Here is a 20442-nt window from a genome sequence, read left to right as displayed (position 1 = left end):
GATCCTACCTTTTGGGCTTCAGGAGTGCATATGGTGGATTGGAGGGTCTTTGTAGTGCAGAAATGAGCAGCTGACAGGTAGAGTAGGACAGAAGGTAATGGTATCCACAGGAAGAAGCCTCCATCCCAAGATCCCATTCACCAACCCAGCCTCAACAGAAGTCACAATGCCAGCAAGAGTCCATCCTCCCATACCTTTTAAAATGTTGTACCACAGATCAGGGCTCTTACCACCTTTGCCCAGAATACTCACAAGCACTTTCTGGGACAGAGAAAAAGGTAAAGTGATTAGAGCTGTCTGCACTGCAAGTATGGTCACCACCTTGGACTGGGGTTGTGACAGTGTGGGTGCTTCACCTCCTACTTCACTTGCCAAGGGAGGTGAGTTTGAGGTGATTCATAGTGCCCCATGCATCTTTTCATCAAGGACATAACAGGCTCAAAAACACCTTGCACACAGCTTGCTGTGCCCATGGAGAAAGGTAGAGTGGCCACTTCAGCTTCGTCTTTTTAAAGCAGTTTAGAAAATGATGGTGATCTTACTGGGAGAATTTCAAAGCACAGGAAACTATTGTAAAAGAAAAGCAGATGACAGTATTGTTCAGTTTCCTCTCTGTCCAGCTCTCTTGGGATAAACAGACTCTGAGGCCTGTTTACTAATAAGTGCTATGTTAAGCCTGTCCAGCAAGAACAATTGTAGGCTCATTTTTGTTTGTCCCCCAAAAGATCCAAAAACACCAGAAGCCCCACACACACATTTTCGTGCCTCCTATCTTAATGAAATATGTCAACAAATCATGACAGGACTAAGAGAAGAGTGTGGAGAGTTAGTAATGCATGGACATCCATAAACACATGCACACAGAGAAATATTTTAATTGTATGCCTGCTGTTAATAGCCTAAATATGTATAGCTGTGATGGTGGTTGATGGCTACAGCTCCTTCAGCCTGGCTAAATTAGGTATCTGGATTGCAACAAGACTCTGGGAAGCAAATCAAGGATATTATTTTAAGAGGGAAAAGCCATCATGCAAACAGGGAAGGCAACACCAGAATGATAATTTCCACAAATGTTCAGCAGGATAAGACCCGACCTGCAAAACTGAGCAGGGAATGAGACCCATTAACATATTTTACAATCTATTTGCAAGAAATTTTCCCTGTAAACCTACCTAAACCCAGGTTACAGGATCTTAACTCTTAAAACAGTTCTTCTTACGCTCTTGCATGTCTGTACAATTTGATTTAAGTTTAGAAAAAAAAATCAACCCACTTGTAGAACAGTTGGTGAGACAATACAAATCCCAACACATACCATCCTACTACCCCAAGAAGTGATCATACCTGAAACATTACACCTGGAATGCTAAACCTGTAGCTGCTCTCCAGGACCATAGGAAGCTCCTCTAGTAATTTCAGGCTAGCAGGTAATGGCTAGTAGCTATTTTTATAGTCGATGCAGGTTTTAAGAAAGCTGTTCTTCAGAATCTCTTCAGATAAGACCTACAATCACAGAATGGTTTGGCAGTCAACCAGGATGAGGCACACTCAAAGAAAAGACAGAAGTATACTTGGAGTGTTGCTCCATGTTAATATGCATGGCATATGCCTGTTTCACACTTTAGCTTCTGCAAGACAGCTATGATGTTACCTTATGAAGCAATTTCACTCCACTTCCTGTTATTTTGAGACTTGCAAGTGCTTCCACACCCACAGGACAATCTGAAAAATTGCTTGCTGGTATCATCTCCACCTAAGAGATTTTTCATTTAAAAACTTGCAAAAAAAACAGTGAAGAATTATGAAAATCACATTTTTCTTTGCAGCATTGCTCTTACTGGATTTCTTCACTTGCTTTCATGCTTATGTGCAATATCCCTTGCCTGACATAGAAGATGCAAAGTTCATTGAAGACTCTGTGAGAGCTCACAACATGTTTCGTTCCAAAGTGAATCCAGCAGCCAGCAATATGTTTCATATGGTAAGATGGTGTTTGTGATCTGTTTGAAATGACTATAGATTGGGCTGCTGATTTAGCCCATCTTATTCTTTGTTTACATTTTGTTATTCTTTCCCTCAAGTTAATGATAGGAAATAGAAAAGATATTTTCACAGTGTTGTTTCATTTTAATAATGTGAAGAGAATTTCATGTTTAGCAAAAGATTGCTACTTTTAACATCTGAGCAAAGGGCTGTATTGCAAAAAAAAAAAAAAAAGGCATTCAGTTCAGTATTATCTACCTCCTTCTAAGATAGATATTAATCTGTTTTCTGTCAGGTTAGGCTTCATACAGGGAAGCTGTTTGCTATTAAAAAGTTCCTAAGTATGCAACCTGCACAACAGGATTTGCTGGAAATAGTTCATCTCCTGTTGTTTCTTCCAATCTAGAACATATGTTGAATAAAGGGATTTGCCAGGACATCCATTTGGATACCTGAGCTTCATTTGCTGTAGCAGGGTTTGAAGAGTAGGGATAGTAATATCTGGGCTGGAAAGCAGAGCTTTCTACAAATACAATGAATATCAGGAAAGGCTATGGGTAGGTCTAAGTTTGTTCAGTGGAATACATAAAGAAATAGGTACATGGCTGAGGGAGGTAATCCCTGTCAGTTCATGTCATTCTCTGAGACCTCCAGCAGTGCTGCTGGAAAGGAAGTTAAATGTGTAACTGAGTGCACACTATGAGTAATTTCTATGAATGGAAGTTCACAGTAAAGGAGTAAAATTCAGAGTACCAGTGACTTTAATGTCTTGCCATTTTAAAGACAATGTTTAATTAAAAAAAGCTAATGCACAAGAACAAACTTATCTGCTCAGAACAAAGATCCAGCATGCTGGGAATAACAGCAGAACTAATATATAAAAACCTCTTGAATCAAAGGTGTTGCATGGTACTTGAAAGCTCTTAATGGTTTTGTTTTTTTTTGGACTGCATTCCAGCTCTAAATACTTTAACATGTCAGATAGAATACTACAGTGGATAGATACTGTGTGTCCTGCAATAACTAAGGTAGAAATAAGAAAAAATGCTATGGGAGTACCAATTTCAAGTCAGAGAAAGAAACAGAATGCAAGGATGGGAAGCAGAAAGGGGAAAAAGAAACCTTATAAGTTTCTGTTTTAAAATGTTTGAAATCAGCTAAGTCACTGTAGCACAGGTCATAGTATGTTTTTTCCCTTTTCTATAGTCCTGGGATGTTGCTTTAGCTAAGACTGCCAAAGCATGGGCAAAGAAGTGCAAGTTTAAACACAATACTAACCTTGAAATACCAGGGAAGATGCATCCCACCTTCCCACATGTTGGAGAAAACATCTGGACTGGCACAGCCACCATATTCTCTGTGGATGCAGCTCTCAGTGACTGGTTTAATGAAGTCAGAAGCTATGATTTCAGCACCAACAGGTGTACTGGCATGTGTGGTCACTACACTCAGGTGAGTCTTACATGGCCAGTGGTTTACAATCTAATAATTTCACTGAAAAATCTGAGTACAGGCTTGGAATGGACTGCTGTGGAACAGGTATTACAGTAGGGGTTTTCACCCCCCAGTTTATTGTTGCATGAAATTGGAAGTAAATATTACGAACCCCAGGGTTTGTAATAAAAATTAGTATTGGTAATAAAAATGAATATTATCAAGCCCAAATTCTATTTTCACTAACAGTGGAAAGGCATTATCCCCTGTCAATTTCATGTTAATAGCAGAGCCAGATAGTAAATGTCTGTCAATCAGTCATTTGTTTCAGCTGCCCCTTGGGCTGTTGACATTGCTCCTGTGTCAGCTGTTTTATATTTTTATTAAATACTTCCCTTCTTTCTCACTTGATGCTGTTGCTTTGGCAGTCTTTGAAAAGTGCATTACATACTTCCCTTTCTCCCACAGGTCGTTTGGGCAGAGAGTTACAAAGTTGGCTGCGCAGTTCACTTCTGCAATACAGTTGAACATTTTTCGCAAGTGTCCAAAGCAGCACACTTTGTTTGTAATTATGGGCCAGCGTAAGTTAATTATTGCATTTGGGGTTTTTTAAAATTTTTTAAATATCCTATAGCTGACCTGGTGTCAGATGCCAACAATGATGGGAGAGGTTGTAACAAATTTCAGAATAAGCTACACCCTCATGTCACCAGTCCAAGGGAAATTTCCCCTGGCCATTGAGAACAAAAGCTGCTGGACTTAGCTGGACCTGCAGAATCCCCTTCTCAAAGAGCAGCAAAAGTGATCATAGGCGAGAGCACTCACCATAATGCAGATGGTGGAATAAAACCTGTTTTGACTTCAGTCTCTGCAGCAAAAGTGGGAAAGGTGCAAGCTTCCCACTTGCGAAAGATTACATCTCTGGATGGCCCCATCTGTACTTCAAACAAGACATTTTAGTAGAAAAATAAAAGTAAGACAGTCCTCTAGTTTATCTTGTACCTTGCAATATTTCAATTTACCTTTTACAGGGTTTTTTATAATCCGGGGACTAAAGGCAGATCCTTGTATGTTTACACTGAATAATACAGTATTGACTGAGAAGTCTCATAGTTTCCAGTGGTGACAGTCACCAGGTAACTGTTCCCTGTGCTACTCAGAGCTGTAATCTGATCTAAAATGAATTTCAAACAATTGCAATGACCAATTTTTTTTATAAAGGGTTTCCCTGCCCCCCTCCCCTTTTCAATGACAGCTAACAAAATTCTATTCTACTTTGCAGGGGAAACTACCCAAGAAAACCGTATAAAGCAGGACAACCATGCAGTGGATGCAGTAACGAGAAGTGTGTAGACAAGCTCTGTGGTAAGACCAAAGTTGCATAGAAATAAGTTGCATAATTAGCAGCAGAAATACAACAATGAGTCAATTTGCACTAAGTGCATAGTGGGTCTGTAGCCCATAACACAACAACAACACCAAACCCTGGTAATTGTATAAAAAGGAATTAATTGAAACACTTTGCTGTTGAAGGCTCTCAGAAGCAGAAGCCAGAATTTCTGATTCAGGGAAGTATCAGTTAGACTACTTCCTTCCTTTTGTCTGATCAGGAAGTCAAATCTAAAACTTGAGGCCTAACAAATGTTCACTAGTGCCTAGTTTTTCTCTCCCAGTAGAAATAGGATTAACTTCTGCTCTCTTGCTTGCTTAGCATGTCCTAAAACATTTTCCAGACAATTATACTTCTAACCATTAGTAAGACAATACTGAAAAGCACACATATTTCTAACTTCCACAATTATCTGAAAAACAGCAGCGAGAACTTTTTCCACAGCAGTCTGCAGCTGTAGACCTTTATGTCATTAAACTTGGTCCCAAATTAGTCAATATTTTAAGTAAACTGAAATGAAAGGACATACTACAGTGTCTTCAATAAAATTTTATACTGAGGTTTGATGGCAATGGTCTTTACAGAGAGCTCTAGACAGCGTCAGCTGTAGAAATTATTGAGCATCTGGTACTCTTATTTCCTTCTGTGATATCATAGCTGACTCATCTTAAAGTCTCAGACTGATGTGTCATTGGAAAAATAGAAGTATCTCAAAGACTAGGAGTGGGAGAAGGAAGAGTATTTAAAAATTAAGTGTTACATCCTACAATCCATTTTACCTTACTCTCCTATAGGCCAAATGAGCAATTCCAATAGGATGCCTGTAGGCAATCCTGTAAATGCGTCAAAACTTTAAAGATGTACTTCTGTGATAAATTTAGTAGTTATATTTGTTCTTTCCATAACTACCTAAATTGGCTATATGTAATGATTTTAAATAAATTCCTTTTTTGTTGTTATTTGTTATTCCTTCATCCCCATGATACAAATTCTTCCTGGTACAGCTGGGGTTTTTCTGCTTCTTCTTCAATTCAGTAAGAGCTCCACACCAACTGGGAACCTGCTCTTGCTGGCCTGCTTCCCCCTTGCAGGATGTTTTAGTCAGTGACTGACACCATCAGTGCAATCAGCCAGGCACCAGCAAAGTTTTACTTGTTCATTAAGAACTACTACTGAATTATACTCATATTTTTTTCTTTCCTCTTCTGATCTCTTTGTAGAAAATTCAGAACGTGAGAAGCTGATAAGTATGTATCAAATTGTTCTTAATTGCTTTCCTATAAGTATAACTAAGTTTGATAGCTTTTAACACCTCTTTCTTCACTGACTTTTAGATTATGCCAACTGGTATCCAGACTGGGATATGCAGCCCCAGCCACCGCAGCCCCATCCCCCTAAGCCTCCTGTGCCAAAATATGTCCCACCTGCTGAGCGTCCCCATTCCTCTTGTGACCAATACTGTCTCAGTGTTCTAATGTTAAGGCCACTATTTCTGGTGCTGAGTGCTAGTGCTGTTCTTTTAATACAAAAGCGATTTCCATACACTTTTTTTTATGAGTAACAGTCAATTAAGATAGTGATAGTTCTCCTACTGCTGTGTTACTGTCAGACAATTGCACACATGTAAAAACCCATCTCTCCATTATCCCTGTGATGTTTATCCAGCATAGGAAAGGCTGCTTCCTCACTCAAGCAAGATATAAATGGCTATGCATAGAGTTGATATTATAATTTATTGGCAGTAGCTACAACATGCTCCCACGTCTGTACGAGCCTCTTAGCCCTGGCTCCAGCCGAGCTCACGGCTAGAGGGACTACTATGTACTACTATGTACTACTATGTACTACTATGTGTGCCAACAAACCTCCTGGAAACCTGGGCATCACAAAGACATATCTGAAGTGGCATACTATATCCAAAAGAAGTAATAACTCATTTCCATTTAACCTTCAGTTACCCCAGACACAATTTTCCCCAGATAACAGAGATTTAACTGTATGTATGACTTTCTATGAGGAGGAATAAAGTTTGTCCTTAACTATATATAGCCTACGTGTGTCAATGTCCATTAAAATTACTCTATTGTTGGTTTTACCATTCTGTTCTTCTCCTCTCAGTGTTAAGCTTTGCTCTCCATAGCTAGAAGAATACCAGGAAAAGTTGACAGAACAAGGATTAAGGTGGGGTGTCAATGGGGAGAGCTTAATTTTAGGATTGAGATGGTGCCAAAATCTAAAATGCAGAGTAGATGACAGCCATCCTGAGCTTTCAGGCAGGGGAAGATGGGGGGAGCATGGAGGAGAACAGGAGATAGAAGATGAAAGGAGCCCAGGATAGATTCTGATTTAGAAATGGGAGATCTCAGTCTCTTTTAAAAAGCCCAAACCTTTGATGGATTCATTTTGTTTTAAGAGACATTTAGCGCTCGACTCCTATTGTTCCAATATATGCTTCCTAGTAAGGGAAACAAACCTATCTTTCAAGCTAAAAGATACTAACCAATATTAGCAATGCATAATTGTGCTATCAATATTTAAAGCTGTTTCTCAGCCTTTATCTTTGTCCTAATGTTTTAAGAACACAGTGACTGAAATTCTGAGCCACACTGCAGGTCTGAAGGAGTATGGCATCCCACGGAATAAAAATGAGCCCCAACTGACATTCTTATTAATAGATCTCTTGGGGTGTAGTAGAATGAAACAACAGTGACTGATTGGTGTAAAGAAGGAAGGAAAGAAAGAAAAATAAATAGAAAGGGAGAAAGAGGGAGAGAGACATAGAGAAAGAAACAGAAAGAGATAGTGAGAGAGAGAGAGAGAGAGAAAGAGAGAGAAAGATAAAAGAAAGAAAAAGAAAGAAAAGGCAGCTTTATTTTAGAACAATTTGGTTGCAATGGAAAGGAGGTATGTAGCTGTTTGAGTTTTTATCTATAGAAATAAAACAATATAAAAGTAAAAAATATCACAAAGAAAATACATATGGAAAAGAAAGAAAGACCCAGCAATGTTTTAACACCATTTATTTTCATCAAAAGCAGAAAATTTATCTAAAACTTATCTGCAATCCTTAGTGATTGCTATGAAAGGGATGACTGGGAAAAAACAATAACAAAGAAGCCCAAAGGACATGGGAGAAGCTTGTCCCCCACAATTAATGAGAGAAGGAAAAAAGAGAGAGGCAAGGCTGCCACAGTTGTGATGTGAACTTGTAGCTTAATTTCCTTATAGCAACGTTCTTGAAATGATTTGTTTCCTGTGACTAATGCCATATTCAATTACCATGTCTGAGATAAGTCCAACCCTCAGGCCTTCCAAAGCAAAACGCTCTGCTGGAGCCAAAACCACCTGAAAAAGCTAAAATCAGCTGAAAGATTCTGCTTTTAAAGCTGGAAGACCAGATGCTGAGAAGCATAAGGAAGGGGTTGATCACATTTGCAGTATATGCCTTAAAAAAAAGCGCTCGGTGATGGAACTTGCAGAAAAGTTGACGGGCGCTGAGCCCAAACGGCAGAGCGAAACCGAGTCCCAGCCGTGGCCCCGCGGGGGCAGGCCCGGCACCGGCAGTCCCCACAGCCCAACAGCCCCCACACTGCTCTTCACGGCACTCCGCGGGACGTGGCACCCAAGACAGTGACTGCACAAGCACCAGGAGCTGGTCACACACTGATCTAAGGGGCACTTGCCCCGTACGGCGCCCAGAGCACACCCCCGACGGCCCCGATTCAGCCCCGAGCGCTGCCGAGCCACGCCCAGCCCTCGCCTCAGCCACTGAGGCACTGAGGTCGCGCCTCCCTCATCTCAGTGCTGGTGAGGGACAGCATAAACCTCACTCAGCCACACTTGGGCACCATTGAAGAGCCCGAGGCACGGGCTGAGCAGCGGCTGCTGCTGCTGCACCCACGGTGGGGACTTGCAGTCTGTGCTTGTGCCAGCTCTCTTCTCCCTCTCTCAATGACTAGCAGATTTTCTGCTTGTGTACTGGCTTTACTGCTCCTCTGGCATTCCTCTGGCTCCTATGAACCATCGACATTGCCTGATATTCGAGATCCAAAGTTTATTGAGGAATGTGTGGAAACCCATAACCAATTCCGGTCTCAGGTGAATCCACCAGCCAGCAACATGCGCTACATGGTAAGGGCTCTTCATAACTTATGTGCAAGTGTGTAGCAGTGTGATGGTGTTCATGGTTCTCAAAGATTGTTTTCTGCTCAAACGCAGAAAATAAGGGGGGGGAGGAGGGGGAAGGGGAAAAAACAACCTCCTGGAGTCATATGAGTGACTGCTTTTTAAAGCGAAGGAAAAGGCTTTGATTATCAGGTGCCTTTATGCAATTGGGTATGTGTATGGTTTTGCCCTGACTTTTATTCCTCATTAGAAACCAAGATTTCAGCTCCCTAATGACCTAACACTGTCGTTTTGTTCTGCGAAAAGCCTCCTCGTTCCAAGGCACCACAGGCTGCTCAACAGCCCAAGGTGTGATTTATGCACAGGCCTCAGCACATCCTTTTGTGGTTCAGTCATTTCCTGCAAGGTTCTCACGCACTGAGCCTACAGAGCAGCTGTTCCTTGGTGCTGGGGCTGCAGGGAAAGCAGCAGTGCAGCAGCAGTGAGTGCTGGGGGCATCAGGTTCCACGCTGCTCTGCCCCCCTCCCTGCCCCCTGGACACATAGTGGGGTGATGCCTGCAGCTACCACACAAAAACAGTCCTTCTTGGGATAAGTGCCACAGATCTCTCAGGTGGACCATAGCCATTATCCAATTCTGGTGTTTTATTTTGCTCCTCTTCCATACTATCTCACATAACCACATCTGTAATGAGCAACACGCCAACCTAAGTTAAAAGAGAAAGGTCATTTTCTGTTTCTAGTTGTCAAACACTAGAAAACTAGTGCCCATTAGGGAGGGGTAAGTAAGTAGCAATCAAACTCGAATTGCAACATGACAGGAAACAATTTAGTTTCTTTTTTAAATGCATCCTTCAGCTGGGCATCCTGAACTTCCACTATATGTTGCTTTGAACTCGTATTTTCTACATTTCTGTACAGGCCCTACACTAACAAAATCTTGAAAGAATGTGTTAAAAGAGCAGTATTGGGCCTACTTTCTCCTTTTGAAAAAGAACTGAAATCTAGGGGGGGGGGGGGGAGTTAGCTTAAGAAACAAATAAATAAATTACATCTAAAAAAAAACATAAATCATGGTAAGTTTCTTTTAAAACACTGCAAAACCCCTAGTCTGTAATATGACCTCTCCTAGGAACACTTTAATGTGAAGAAAGCAGTACAACACGTGATAAAATCTATTATGAAAGTAAAATCACTAGAATGGAAAACAGCATATTTCTTCATTTCTTAGTGGCCTTTAGCACTTCAAAAAGGAGGAAAAGGAGATGGCTTCTTTATTTCACAGGGAACTTCTGTTTGCTGTAGATAACTGTCCACTTAGATACATAAAAGTAAGACACTGAATTCAGGGCATTTCCATCTTTTTGAAAACTACTTTTTAAAAGAAAATACAAGACAGAAACTCTAACTGCAAGTAACAATGCCCAGCAATATTTGTAATACGTGTATTATAAAATGAGAATGTTGATCTGAAAAATTTTTACCTGACAAATGCGAGCCCTTTCTCATCCACCCAAAGCACTGCTTAGGTTTGTTCTGAGGCCTCTCAAAAGCAGTAGAAAGAGTCTCACCAGTTTCATCAGGACTTCACAACAGTGTCCTTGGATTTACTGCTGCCTCGCATCACTTTTCACATATTATACATTCAATTTTTCCTCCTTAAATCAGCAATCAACTCGTTACAAAACCAAAACAGAGAAGTAGTTCATGAGGGGAAAAAAAACTTAAGTATTGCTTTCTCAATCAGCAGGGACACCTATATGTGAATCTCCTTGTCCTGTGCAATTTTTTCACCTACGTTTAGTCCAGTCTTTCTGCATAAGTACAGTGTTACAAATAAATAAGTAGTGCAACTACAGTTAAACTAAAGATCGTTCTGAACTATCAGTTTTCTGTATACTGCTTTTCAACTGCCAGCCAGTTTAAGCATTCACACAAAAATGGAGAGTACATTTAAGCTTAATAACTTACCTTTAAACTTGTATACCTTTATGTAACTTCAAACTTTTTATAGGATGAAAGAGAAAAGAGATGTGTGGGCTCTTACAAAGCAGAATGTAAACAAAAAAGGCCATGAAGCACTAAGGTGCATCCAACACTACCATACATCTTTCATCATGATCTTAAAAGTTATCTAAGGAAACAGCAACTGCTCACTTGAAATAAGCCCCCCCTGGCCCAAGTTTACCTTTAATATTTGATATACTGATTTCCTAGACAAATTACTTATGTGTTAGTTTTGTGGGTGTATTTGGTTTGCATGGCAAGGTTCTGGTATTGGGGAGGCCATAGGGTGGCTTCTGTGAAAAGCTGCCAGAAGCTTCATCCGTGTCCAACAGAGCCAGTGCCAGCCGGCTTCAGGATGAACCTGCCACTGGCCAAGGCCAAACCCATCAGCTACTGTGGTAGTGCCTCTGGGATAATACATTTAAGAAGGGAAAAACCTTTTGTGCACAAGCAATTGCAGCCAGAGAAGAGAGGAGTGAGAATATGTGAGAGGAACAACAACTCTACAGACACCAAGGTGAGTGGAGAAGAAGGACAAGGAAACCCTTCAGATGCCAGAGCAGGGATTCCTCTGAAGACCATGGTGAGGCAGCTGTGCCCCTGCACCTGGAAGTCCATGGTGGAGCAGAGGTCCACCTGCAGCCTGTGGAGGACTGCACATTGGAGCAGGTGGCTGTCTGGAGTCTATGACCCAGTGGGAAGCCCACACCAGAAAAAGGTCCTGGCAAGACCTGTGGTCCCATGGAGAGAGGAGTCTGCACTGCAGCAGGTTTGCTGGCAGAACTTGTGACCCTGTTGGGGACCCACGTTGGAGCAGTCTGTTCCTGAAGGAGTGCAGTCTGTGGGAGAGACCCACACTAGGGCAATTGGCGAAGAATTGCAGCCCATGGAAAGGATTCACATTGGAGAATTTTGTGGAGGACTGTCTCCTGTGGGAGAGATCCCACACTATAGCAGGGGAAGAGTGTGAGGAATCCTTCCTCTGAGGAGGAAGGAGTGGGAGAGAGAACATGCAACAAGCAGATTGCAACCCCCATTCCCTGTCCCCCTGTGCTGCTGGGGGAGAGGAGGGAGAAGAAAATCAGGAGCGAAGTTAAGCCCTGGAAGAAGAAAAACCTGGGGAGGGAGGGGAAGGTGTTTCAAGATTTGGTTTTATTTCTTATTACCCTATTCTGATTTGATTTGTGATAAATTCAGTTAATTTCCCCAAGTTGAATCCATCTTGCACATGATGGTAACTAGTAAGTGATTTCTCCCTGTCCTTATCTTGACTCGTGAGCCTTTTGTTGTATTTTCTCTCCCCTGCCCAGCCGAGGAGGGCAGTGACAGAGTGAGTTTGGTGGGCACTTGGCATCCAGCCAGGGTCAACCCACCACAGTGCACAAATATGCACCCCCCAAATGTTAGCCCTAGGAAGAAATGGAAGGCACACATTACAAAATATTTTCCAATCTCTGTAGATGCATTTTGATATGATCTTGTGATTTTTAATTACTAATTGGTAGCATAAACAATACACAATGTTTCAGACTTATCTATTGTACAAAAAATGTTATTTATGTAAAACATAGCCATAAAATCTAACAACCTACCTTTATTAGAGTTCTACAAAAAAATCTAACAATTACTAATTTACAATCCACCTTTTCCCTTGTCATCATTATTGATCATTCAAAACAATTGTTATTTCATCATTTGCAGAAATGAGATATTTTAATTAACTCAGAAAAGGAGAAATAAAAAGAGGAGGGTTTTTTTTAAAAAACTTCGAGACAGTTCAGCGGTGCCAGACAACTTTATTTACATAACACAAAGTGTAACTAGAACTACAGGCATATACTTGTGGTACTGTATATTCCAGGAGGTACAATGTTGTAATCGCTTAACCAGGGTGTGTGCACAAAAAAACCCAGCAAGAGCAGACAGCACCTCCAGTGCAAACAAAAGACATTTATATAACTCAATTGCTTAAATAATCACTTTCTGTAAGATCGAATAGCAACTGAATGAGTCATTCTACAAATACAAATTCAGCACTAACATTTGAAGCTGCCAAACACAAAGATGCTAACCAAGGGGTTGAGTTTAAACTGTCCCCAAAATCCCAATGTGCTTGTCAAGTGACCTGTAAGCAGTGGCCTTAATGCACAAGACTTCTGCCTGATTGATACGGTAAGCATAACTCTCATTCTTCAGATTTCATGCAAATTCACTGTTAAATTTACATTAATGTTCTTTCATGGCTGGCACAGCCTTGAAATTCACATTGTGCCACTAACACTGCATGTGAGTGACATACAGCTCTCAGTGTCCAGCAAACCAGTCAGCCAAGATCACACAGCACCCAAAAAACTTCCTCAAGTTTAGTGAGTAACTGAGTGCAAATCCGAAATGAATCTACCAGCCAATTCACCATGTAGCTCTGTAAGTCTCAACAGAGGCAAAAAACAAACCCAAAGCACATGCACTACTGAGCCCCAGCTTTTCCTGAAAGTTGTTCTGAATTACTGCATTGCTAATGAAGAGCTAATATAACAAAGATTTTTAAATCTCTCTATTTTGTAGAGTTGGGATCCAGATTTGGCAAAGACTGCAAAAGGTTGGGCCAAGAAATGCCTGTTTAAACACAATACGCACCTCAGAGAGCCAGGGAAAGCTCACCCCAAATTTACCCCTGTTGGAGAAAACCTCTGGACTGGCTCACTTCCTGCCTTTACTGTGAAAAAAGCCATCACCTCTTGGTACAATGAGGTCAGATTCTACACTTACGACACCCGTAAGTGCAGCAAAGTATGTGGCCACTATACACAGGTAGGCATTGCATTTCTCCATTAAAACCATGAACCAGCTTTGCCATTTTTACACAGAAACTCTACATTCCTGTTGAAGATTCAATTAACTTTTCTAAGTGCTGTAGTCTTATGTTTGTGTTCACAAGATGTTCTCATGTTCCCATTTGTGGGAGGAAAATAGTCACTGTATTATTATTTTAAGTATGTAAGTTGGGTTTTTTTCAGAAATAAAATTGAAGCCATCAAGCAGTCAGATTTAGTTAAGCAGTAGTCAAAAAATGGGCAATGGCAATGGCTGTGGGCTTCAGTGCATGGTGGGATGAGGTCCCAGCTCTGGCAGGCAGCCTTCACATGCCAAGGACTGGGGAAATACCATCACAAGAAAGAGGTGTCTCCAGTTCTGCAAGTACCATGGGCACATTTTTCTCAACCACTATTCCCAAAAGAAAGAAGGCAGAATGACGGTGAGGAGTGCCACTGCCATGCAACCCTGCAATCAGTACCTGCAGCTACAGGAGAGGACAGATTGCAACAGCAGCTCTAGAGTTAGATTTTGACCTGAGGCTATTTAATCTTTTCTGCAGAGGTATACATTTGCATTTAAGACTGGAATAGATGAGATGAAGCTGGTGGGCTGTCTGAACAACATGGGCAGGTACTTGTGTGTCGAGAGGATATGTGGATGCAGAAGCTGTGAGAGGTGACAGGGTGTTGCTTTTTGACCTTGTTCACGAGGACATGGAAAGAGTCAGCATCTTGAAACTGCAGTGAAATGCACTTTATCTGGCACTAAGGTATGGTGTTGTTTGTAGTTGAGCAGTCCAGGTAGTTTCATGGGGGAGAATGAAAAAATAAGATTATTCCCCCTTGGAGTCAGTGGTAGTGACGATAGCTAGAAGATGTGTGTCTGGCAGCTTTGGGAGGTATCCTTTGGTCTTTACTTTTGGGGAACTCATTCCTCTTCCTCCTTCCCAGCCATGGAGAAGAGAATTCTCCCTGGGCACAATTACCTGGCCACCTGGAATGGGGGAGGTCCTGTGATTCAGTCCTTCACCAGTCCTTGGGGATGCACTTGTCTATGGCTGGTGTCAGGAGCAGCCTCTGCTCTGCCACTGCACTGAGAACATCCTCAGGAGCCTTAGCATTGTCCCCTCTTCCAGACCTGGCACTAGAGAGGCTCAAAAAGGGCCATGCCACCCCTTGGAGTCAGGGGCACGAGTGTGTTTGTTTCCTCTGCTGCCAAGATCTTTTCCATATCGCTTACATAGTCAATGCTGCTGTTGCATTGCCCTCAGGTACCACTGCAGCCTTGTCTCCCCTTTGTTGCTGTCATGGGATTTATTTTTCCAGGATTGTGGCATTTGACTGCACTCTAATCTTCTAATAGGCAGAGAACCACTAAATGATTTAATGCCCTTGCCTCTACCTTAACTTAGTCATAGTCATGATGCTAAAAGGCAGGACTGCACTCTGAATACAGTCCTCTTCCCTGCTCCTACCATAACACAAGTGCCTTCTGACAATTTGCCTATAAGTCCCCACAGGATTTAGTAAAGGGGCAATCAGCCCTCATAGAACCTGAAGACGATCATGCAGCCTTTTCTGCACAGGTTTGAACTGATCTTCCCTGTCAGAAAAGGCAGAAAGCTAATGGGTTAGGTTGAAGCAAATGAGACAAACTTCACCTTCTCGTTTGCAAGAAGGAAAACAAACTGTAACAGCCAGTTACTCCTTTTTTGAGCATTGTTTGAAAAAATATGTGGCAAATTGGGTGTAAAACAATCAGTCATTTTTCAGGCCAAACTATGGTTTTGGGATCCCTCACTGCTGCTTTTCCCTATGAATCCTGCCCAAGGAGTGCTCCTCAGTCCATTTGTATTTTGTAAAGCAGAGCAGGGCAGATCTTCAACACTTCAGGTGCTGCATCAAAGCCTTGTCACCAGTGTACCTGTCTGTTGTTGCAGGTTGTTTGGGCTGAAAGCTACAAGGTTGGCTGTGCTGTCCACTTCTGTCCCAAGGTGACATACACCTCTATAACCAATGCAGGACACTTCGTCTGCAACTACGGCCCAGCGTAAGGTTTTTTATTGTTTCAAAGGGTTTTGCTCCTACCCCTTTCCTCCCACAACATGCAACTTTATTAGATCACTTCATCTATTTATGTCTTGTGGAAGGAAATGGTTCTCAAAATAGATAAAGCTGTCTAAACAGCTTTTTTTTATTTACTAGATGAGGGCTATGTATTGGATCCAGAAAAGCAGTGGGACTGGTAGAAAGGGTAAAATGTAAGATGCTGACACGAAAATATTGAAGTAATCATCTGAAAATCAATCCCTTGCTCCTGAGTCCCAGGATGGCTCCAGATGACTGCAAGGTGGAACCCAAAAGTCTGAAGATACTCCCATACATGCCTGCAGAATTAAGATCCTAGGCTGAAGGTTTGATAAATATTAAGCTGAAGGTTTGATAAATATTAAGTTTTTCAATGCTTGCAGCTGCTATCTTAGCAGCTGAGGGCTGCTTGTGAGTCTGGGGCTGCACAAGGCAAAATTTGATCCAGAGGTCCTTCATACACATAGTCAGTAGGATATCCAGCTAGGATGGATGTATTTTACACTTCTCCAGCTACTTAATGCTACCATAGTCTAAATACAGCTTTAAAAGCTTTACATGCATAGAGTCTGGGCCAAGACCAGGCAAGGCCTTGAACTCAAACAAGTTTGGCATTCCTTTAGCCCATGCTTTGTCCTTGGAAGAATATGTACTCCTGACCAATACCTTGAAATGACAGAGCTGCTGCTCTTCCCAGAAGCCCCACATTCAAATGTGTTGTGCAGAAGACCAAAATCACCTTTAATTGTTTGCCCTGTTTTGGCGAACCCGTGGGGAAGAGTAGTGGTGCCCTCACCAGCACTCAGCAAAGCAGGTAGAATGCTCTCTAGGGCTCTAGAGAGGCCTTTAAAGCTGGGCCCTTCCCTGCTGGGTGAGGACACTGGAAATGGGCTGTTACATGCAACAAGTGAAGTAATGTCATATCCAGCTCTTGCTTTTGAGAAGCAGCAACTTAGTTCTTTTGTTATATAATCCTGAACTCTTTTCAACTCTGCAAAGGGCCCAAGAAAGATGCATATACAATTTCAATTCCTAGTTTAGATGGAGCAATAAAAGCCTCACCTTGCTGAAAGTAATGAGGTTTTACCGTGAAGTTTAGCACAGCTGAGATTGCACAATTAAAAAGCACTTCTCTCTGTGTTTATGGGAACTTTGAGGCATGCCGTAAATCTTGCTTTGGCCATGCTCCAAGCAAAGGGAAGCCCTAAGCTGTGTTTGATGCAGTATCAGATATATGGGCAGGTAACACTAAGCCAAGAGCCTGGGCAGAGGTAGTTGGTGCCACTCATGCCAGTGGCAGAGGGAGGGAGCATGAGGGACACCCACATCACTCCTAAAATATTTACCAACAAATGGATTAAATCACTACCTGTGATTCTCCAACACCAGAGATTTCCTCTTCAAGGCTGAATATGCATGTACATAGAGAGTAACTGAATTTGCCCTTGTTTCCATAACTAGAGCCAGCTTTGAGACCCTACAGTCTCCACGCACACAAATTATCGAGGTTTGAGACTGCTTTAATTCCCAGGTTTGCAATACTGCTGTCTCCAGGTTCCTGAGCAACATGGTGCCCCATTACACTTAACCTCTTCTGCTTCACGGCCTGTCTTGGGCACAGGGCACTCAGACAGGACTGTACAAAACCCATCACTCTGTCAACACAAGTGAAGCAAAACTCAGGTTAAAATCTAACTAGTGGGAGGTGTTAGTGTTCTCCTCCCAAGGGCTGTTTGAGAGCAGTGTTGCTTTCCTTTGCAGTGGGAATTACCCACGGCACCCGTACACAAGTGGAGCAGCGTGCAGTGGCTGCGGTGGCGAGCAGTGTACCAACAACCTGTGTCGTAAGTTAGAGAGGACAACCAGTCCTCCTCCCTAAGCACATGTAGAAAGAGAAATAGCACACAAAAGATACTGACAGGAGGGAGGCACAGCACTCTACTCTTCTTAAATATAGGATGAAGAACTGCAGTGAGAATCCAAGTGGGCAGTGATGCACAGAGAGGGGGGAGGAGGGTAGAAAGAGCCTGTTTTCTGCCCTGGGGAGTGACAGGATGGGGTCTGCTCTTCAGGTGCTGGAGGGTATGATGAAGGAGATAGGGTGGCTGCAGTTTAAGGTGTTACCACCCCCACCAGAAGTTTCTGCTTGCAGAAATGGGAAGCAGAGAATGGGATAAATGTCCTGTCCTTGGAGGCTCCAGCTTATTATATGATGCATGAGCTGTGGCTTGAGCTGGTGCAGATCCAAGCAAGCCTTGTCCCCGCCATGCTGCTGCAAGGGGGGAGAGCAGCCATGGCACTGCCAAAGCTGCTTGCTCCAGTGAACATCAGCCAGGCCATCTGCTTTCCCCTAAGCACTGAGAGAACAAGGCTGACATGCAAGAGCCCTTCGTGGGGATGCAGTGCACAGCCTGAGTCTAGCAACCTACGTGATTAGCCTGCACTTGACTTTGTAATGGCTGCATGGTGTCAGGAAGGAAGGAGACCATTTGACCTTTTGGTTAGAGTCAAATGGTTTCTAACATGTAAGTCTGCTTACGTTCACTTGTTTTCTCTCTCCAGGCAATGCAGAGCGTGACAAAGTCACTGGTAAGTACCACCAAAATTACCGCTTCCATTTGTTGCTCTTTGTGCAGTCACACTTGAAAACAAGTGAATTGTTTTCTTCACAGATAATTCCAAGTGGCGACCAGATTGGGACAGACCTGCATGTGACGAGTACTGCATTTCTGTTATTGTTTCAAGGTTGTTACTCCTTATACTGACAATTCTGGCCACCTGGCTTGTACCAAAATACTGGTCTCTAGCACCTGCCAGCGGGTGACACACATCTAGAAGACCACAAGAGCACTTGGCTTGACTCAACTCATCCCTTCCCTTCACATAAGTTACTGGCAGCATAAAGATTGGTAAAGACATTGTTTTGCATCCATGGATGATTTAGAAATACAGAAATACCATTTTTGTTGCAGGCAGCAGCTATGAGAGCAAATAAGCAGCTTTCACATTTCTCAGAACCAGTTAAAAAGTTAAAATGACTTTAGATGCTGAAATAGCTTTAAAAATTAAAAGTTAAAAGGCTAAAATTTTTTTGAAGTGGAGTGGTGTGTGTGGGATCTGGTGGGTAAAGGGAGCACACTATCCAGGAAGCACACTAAGGTGCAGGCAGCTGCCCAATACACTTTCTTTCGGAAGGGCTGGAGGGTGTCCAGCCCAGGAGCCTAAGCCCTGGCCAAGGCCCAGGCAGAGCACACACCTCTCTCATTCCTATTGCACTCTTCCTTGGATGCTCCTACAGCAAGATGCAGAATAACCTGCATAATTTAAATAATTTTTTTAAGAATTTTTGGATCCCTGTGAGCTCTGGCATTTGCATCCTGTGGCAGTCAGTATGTTTCCCAGTCTCACAGTGCACTTGGGCCATTGGTACTTCTCTTTGCTTAGAATTGGCTTTTAAACACATATCATCTATGTCAAGACAGTTTCAGCTGTGTTTACATGGCTATGTATCACACCAATCTTTCCTGTTGATTTTTTTTTCTGAGAATACGGGTTTTACTGCTGTTTCAAACAATAAATCATTATTTCCTTCTTCCCATGTATGGCAATTGTGTATTTGCAACATGAGCTAAAGCTTAACTGCTGGTGCACAAAATAACCCCACATTCACCTCTAGCTTGCACAAATGAGAAACACAATGCTGGGAAAGGTAGAACTCCAAATAAAATCAGGTTGTACCCATAGTTACAACCTTGGTTCAACAGCTACCAAAGAATGAGTCTCCTGGAACTTGCAAATCTGGAGCAGGCGGAAAGCTGAGGGGACAGCTGCTGTGTTCAGCTGGGCACGTCCTCTACCAACTGCAGTTGCTCAGCTCAAGCAGAGTCTTGAAGGAGCAGAGCTGCACAAACTCACAGCTGGACCCCAGTGATCCATATCTATCCATTTAGAAGCAGAGCACTGACACAGTGCTGTAAAGGAAGCTGGGAAGTTCCCCTCACCCCTTCATTTCTGGGATACTGTCACCACAGTACCTGTCAGTGTTCCCGCACACCCTCTCCTGATCCCACTGCTGGCATGGATTTTAAATGAAAACACTGGAACTGGGACTCAGCATTTCTCATACTCCTCCAGGTAGCTATCTGCTTGTGCTAGAATAATTTCAGCATCACAGTATTCCCTGAAAATATCACTCATGCACTCTGTGTGTGCACTCTTATGTAAAAACCAAGTCTCAAGCTCCATGTATTGCAAGGTCCCATCTAAAAATGGGCTGGCAAGTGGCACATGGGCAGCAGGACTTACTCTGTGTACGCTCTCTTGCACAGGGTTGCCACACCAGCATGGAGTCCACTAGTGTCTGCTCCTATGAAGCCCTGTGTGCTTAGATCCTACTATTAGAAATGCAGGAAAGGGAACTGCATACACTGCTGTATCCATGGAGCTTAAAATGATCTCAGCAGGAATTCCCCCCTGCTTAGCTTAATCTATGCTTGGTCTCCTGGAGGACGTTGAAGTTCAAAACATTCACAGCACTGTCATTTAACTATATGCTTCAGCAACTCCTAGGCAACACCATAGAAAAAGCTTCCTTAAAAAA

General features: G+C 42.5%; 2 protein-coding genes across 2 annotated transcripts; both read left to right on the top strand.

Moving 5' to 3' along the window:
- Nucleotides 1–1705: 1705 nt before the first annotated feature.
- On the top strand, nt 1706–6851 carry LOC139669460 (glioma pathogenesis-related protein 1-like). Its single transcript, XM_071549953.1, has 6 exons — nt 1706–1981; nt 3190–3435; nt 3886–3998; nt 4700–4782; nt 6028–6054; nt 6142–6851. The coding sequence occupies exons 1-6, from the start codon at nt 1802–1804 to the stop codon at nt 6366–6368; spliced, it is 876 nt and encodes a 291-aa protein (XP_071406054.1). The 5' UTR covers nt 1706–1801; the 3' UTR covers nt 6369–6851.
- Nucleotides 6852–8598: 1747 nt separating this feature from the next.
- Nucleotides 8599–19444, top strand: GLIPR1 (GLI pathogenesis related 1). The gene is made up of 6 exons (XM_071552196.1): nt 8599–8938; nt 13504–13749; nt 15695–15804; nt 17604–17686; nt 18405–18431; nt 18515–19444. The coding sequence occupies exons 1-6, from the start codon at nt 8759–8761 to the stop codon at nt 18664–18666; spliced, it is 798 nt and encodes a 265-aa protein (XP_071408297.1). The 5' UTR covers nt 8599–8758; the 3' UTR covers nt 18667–19444.
- The last annotated feature ends 998 nt before the right edge of the window (nt 19445–20442 follow it).

Source organism: Pithys albifrons, chromosome 3, assembly GCF_047495875.1.
Source record: "Pithys albifrons albifrons isolate INPA30051 chromosome 3, PitAlb_v1, whole genome shotgun sequence".
Lineage (NCBI taxonomy): Eukaryota > Metazoa > Chordata > Aves > Passeriformes > Thamnophilidae > Pithys > Pithys albifrons.
The sequence above is the reverse complement of the archived record's forward strand: the minus strand, read 5'-3'. Positions and strand labels throughout refer to the sequence as shown.

What these genes read in the sequence shown, in the direction of transcription:
- LOC139669460 (XM_071549953.1), top strand. Translation starts at nt 1,802, where the DNA reads ATGAAAATCACATTTTTCTTTGCAGCATTGCTCTTACTGGATTTCTTC. An exon ending in GTTTGTAATTATGGGCCAGC is followed by an intron (nt 3,999 to 4,699) that starts GTAAGTTAATTA and finishes TCTACTTTGCAG; the next exon opens with GGGAAACTACCCAAGAAAAC. An exon ending in AGAACGTGAGAAGCTGATAA is followed by an intron (nt 6,055 to 6,141) that starts GTATGTATCAAA and finishes ACTGACTTTTAG; the next exon opens with ATTATGCCAACTGGTATCCA.
- GLIPR1 (XM_071552196.1), top strand. Translation starts at nt 8,759, where the DNA reads ATGACTAGCAGATTTTCTGCTTGTGTACTGGCTTTACTGCTCCTCTGG. An exon ending in TATGTGGCCACTATACACAG is followed by an intron (nt 13,750 to 15,694) that starts GTAGGCATTGCA and finishes CTGTTGTTGCAG; the next exon opens with GTTGTTTGGGCTGAAAGCTA. An exon ending in GTCTGCAACTACGGCCCAGC is followed by an intron (nt 15,805 to 17,603) that starts GTAAGGTTTTTT and finishes TTTCCTTTGCAG; the next exon opens with TGGGAATTACCCACGGCACC.